The sequence below is a fragment of the Nyctereutes procyonoides genome, unplaced genomic scaffold, assembly GCF_905146905.1.
Source record: "Nyctereutes procyonoides isolate TBG_1078 unplaced genomic scaffold, NYPRO_anot_genome, whole genome shotgun sequence".
NCBI classification, from domain to species: Eukaryota; Metazoa; Chordata; class Mammalia; order Carnivora; family Canidae; genus Nyctereutes; species Nyctereutes procyonoides.
This window is the reverse complement of record NW_026575125.1, coordinates 67,712,554-67,714,383: the sequence shown is the minus strand read 5'-3', so window position 1 is coordinate 67,714,383 and position 1,830 is coordinate 67,712,554. Positions and strand designations below refer to the sequence as shown.

At 39.6% G+C, this 1,830-nt stretch overlaps 1 protein-coding gene across 1 annotated transcript; it reads left to right on the top strand.

Annotated features, from left to right (window-relative positions):
- Positions 1-460: 460 nt before the first annotated feature.
- Positions 461-841, top strand: LOC129517976 (mediator of RNA polymerase II transcription subunit 4-like). Its single transcript, XM_055338058.1, has one exon. It carries the CDS (start codon positions 461-463, stop codon positions 839-841), a length of 381 nt encoding a protein of 126 aa, XP_055194033.1.
- Positions 842-1,830: the final 989 nt, after the last annotated feature.

The following is a 1,830-nucleotide window of genomic DNA, read 5'->3' as shown; positions in this document are numbered from 1 at the left end:
GTTTTCAATTTTTGGTCTCTGACCTCAGCAAATTCATCTAGGGTGAAATTTAATTAGGTCGTGATTAATATTCTTGACACAGCGTGCTCATATAGCCACTCTGCACTGAGCAAAATGTCTAGAAAGAACTCACCACAAAAGAAAGAATCAGAAACAGTACTATCTGCCACAGAATTACAGAATTTGGATTAAAATTCAATGTTAGAAAACCAATTCGGAAGCACAATTATAAAGCTACTGGTTGCTCTGGAAATAAGCATACAGGATTCAAGAGACTTCATGACTGAAGAATTTAGATCTAATCAGGCCGAAATTAAAAATCAATTGAATGAGATGCCATCCAAACTTGAGGTCCTAACAATGAAGGCTAATGTGGTAGAAGAAAGACTGAGTGACAGAGAAAACAACTTGATGGCAAGGAAGGAAGTTGAGGAAAAAAGAGAAAAACAATTAAAAGACCATGAGGAAGAAGAGGGACAGTGATATTCAGCAACTACAGAAACAGCTAAAGGAAGCAGAGCAAATACTGGCAACAGCTGTTTACCAAGCAAAAGAAAAACTCAAATCAATAGAAAAAGCAAGAAAAGGTGCCATCTCCTCTGAAGAAATAATTAAGTATGCACATAGAATAAGTGCAAGTAATGCTGTGTGTGCTCCACTCACCTGGGTTCCAGATGTCCTTGCTCCGCAGTACCCATGGCAGTCAAATGACATGTCCATGAATATGTTACCACCAAATCACAATAATGACTTCTTGTTGGAACCTCCGGGGCATAATAAAGAAAATGAAGATGATGTAGAAGTTATGTCAACAGACTCCTCGAGCAGTAGCAGTGACTGATTAAAAACATAAAAGACACAATTCATACAGAATTGAATACCATGGGGAGAACTTGGGTGGCTTGGCTGAGCGTCAGACTCTTGATTTTGGCTCAGGTCGTGATCTCAGGGTTGTGAGGTTGAGCCCCGTATCTGGCTCTGTGCTGGGCATGGAGTCTGCTGAAGATTCTCTGAAGATTCCCCCTGCCTCTCTCCCTCTCTAAAAACCAAACAAAACAGAATTGAATGCTGTGGAATTCTGTTTCTAAAACTATTGTAAACCTGTAAAAAATAGCCGGGTAATACTGGCTATAGCGGAATGGTACGGCCCATCAAGAATCACTGGACTTTTCTTTTAAAAGCCAAAAATCATGGTTTCAGTTCTAAACCACTAAATGAATATTTAAAGAATAATCAAAATTTATTGTTGGGAAAAAAATTACTCAGTGCTGTTCTATGCCGTTATATTCCAGTTATGTTGGACTTGTACATAGTAGGTCTGGAAATACACGTTGAGGGAAGTGACCGCTGTACATACACTAATCAGCCCCTGGAATTAGAAAAGCATTTTAAATAAGGGCAGTGGATCACTGAATGTCTTTCGTATCTCAGAGTAACAAAACCCTCATTTTAAAGTGAAGGCTGGTAGCTTTGGTCACACTAACGGGGGAAATTGTCTCAATTTGTACTATCTGTAATTATTGTAAGTTTTGTAAATAAACTCTCTTTTGTTTGTAAAAAAAATAAATAAAATAAAAGACCATGAGGAAAGGCTAAGGGAAATAAATGGCAGCCTCAGAAGGAAAAATCTACATTTTTTAAATAAAGATTTTATTTACTTATTCATGATAGACATACAGAGAGAGAGGCAGAGACACAGGCAGAGGGAGAAGCAGGATCCGTGCTGGGAGCCCTATGTGGGACTCGATCCCGGGACTCCAGGATTGCGCCCTGGGCCAAAGGCAGGCACTAAACCGCTGAGCCACCCAGGGATCCCCAAAATCTGCGTTT

Bases quoted from the DNA above. Each gene is read 5' to 3' on its own strand.
- LOC129517976 (XM_055338058.1), top strand. From the start codon at position 461: ATGAGGAAGAAGAGGGACAGTGATATTCAGCAACTACAGAAACAGCTA.